Below are 1,195 nucleotides of genomic sequence, written 5' to 3' on the forward strand. Positions count from 1 at the left end.
GGGGCAGGGCCAAACGTTCACCCAGCCCCGCTCCACATATGTCCCCATGCTAGGTACCAGTGACTCTGGGAGGAGGCCTTGTCCTGGAGCAGGGGACATAGGGGAAACAGGAAGGATCCAGGAGGTGGGTCCTGAAGGAGGATAGTGGCCTGGGGATAAGAAGGAGCAGAGAGTATTCAGGGGACTACATCTAATGTGTCAAGGGGGCAGGAGGCCACCAGGGGGGCCCAGGCCCTGTGAGGTATTGGAGGCCAGGCTGAGGAGTGCAGGGTTCATCCTAAGGCAGCGGGGAGCTGCAGGTGAGTGTGAAGGAACACCTGCCTGGCTCCATGAACAGCAGAGAGAAGGTGGATTGAAATAGGGAGCCAGCAGCGGAGAGGTGGCTGCTTCCAGACAAGTGGCTGGCTGCCCCACAAGAGTTGCCTATGGAGCGTCACTGCTGTCCTGGAGCCTATTCTGCTCCTATGCCCCTGGCCCTCCCTCCTTCCACACATACCTGGGAGCAGCTCCTGGCCCGGGGCTCGGCCGCCCTTCCCGTCACTGGCCGCCAGCTGTGTGGCCACATGGAGCTGCTGCAGGGCCAGACACTCGGTCAGGACATCGGCTTCTGTATCAGGGCCCATGTGGAGCTGGGGACCAAACAGAGTGAGACAAGTGTCTCTGTGAAAACGCCTGCCCACCCGCAGCCCTCACTTTAGGGGACAGGGAGGGAGGCACAGCAGCTCTAGGGCAAGGACTTTCTTATCACCAGGCCTCAGTTTCCTCACCTGTAAAATGGGGCTGATTATGTATACCGTGAACACTGTTTTAGCCCGGGGCCTTTGAGAAGCAGATGCAAGATAGGATTCAACATGCAAGGATTTTAATAGGGGATGTACCTATTAAAGGAAAGGACTGGGAGGGACCTTACTGGCCTGGCAATCAGGGACTCTTGGGGCCAAAGTCTGCTAAGTCAGGGGAGTCCTGGGTCTCCTAGGAACAGTCTGCCTCGGGGACCCTGCTGGGCCTGCCACACTCAGTCACTACTGGAACAGCCTGCAGGAGGCCTGGCCTCAGCACAAACATTGAGGTGGCCAGCCAAGTACAGCAGTGTGGCTTCCCAGAGGTGGCTGGAAGTGTGTGAGGTGCACCCCTGGTGAACTGATGCATGGGAGTGAAATGCAGCAGGCATGCAGCAGGTATGCAGTGGACACAC

At 58.4% G+C, this 1,195-nt stretch overlaps 1 protein-coding gene across 1 annotated transcript in view; it reads right to left on the reverse strand.

Moving 5' to 3' along the window:
• Window positions 1-1,195, reverse strand: part of GLIS1 (GLIS family zinc finger 1) — a 224,727-nt gene that overhangs the window by 13,325 nt on the left and 210,207 nt on the right. The window contains exon 6 of the mRNA XM_003793104.1: window positions 497-629. Within this exon, the coding sequence (XP_003793152.1) occupies window positions 497-629 (133 nt within the window). The remainder of the gene's footprint in view (window positions 1-496; window positions 630-1,195) is intronic.

The sequence above is a fragment of the Otolemur garnettii genome, unplaced genomic scaffold, assembly GCF_000181295.1.
Source record: "Otolemur garnettii isolate 467f Iridium unplaced genomic scaffold, OtoGar3 scaffold00066, whole genome shotgun sequence".
In the NCBI taxonomy this organism is placed as follows: Eukaryota; Metazoa; Chordata; class Mammalia; order Primates; family Galagidae; genus Otolemur; species Otolemur garnettii.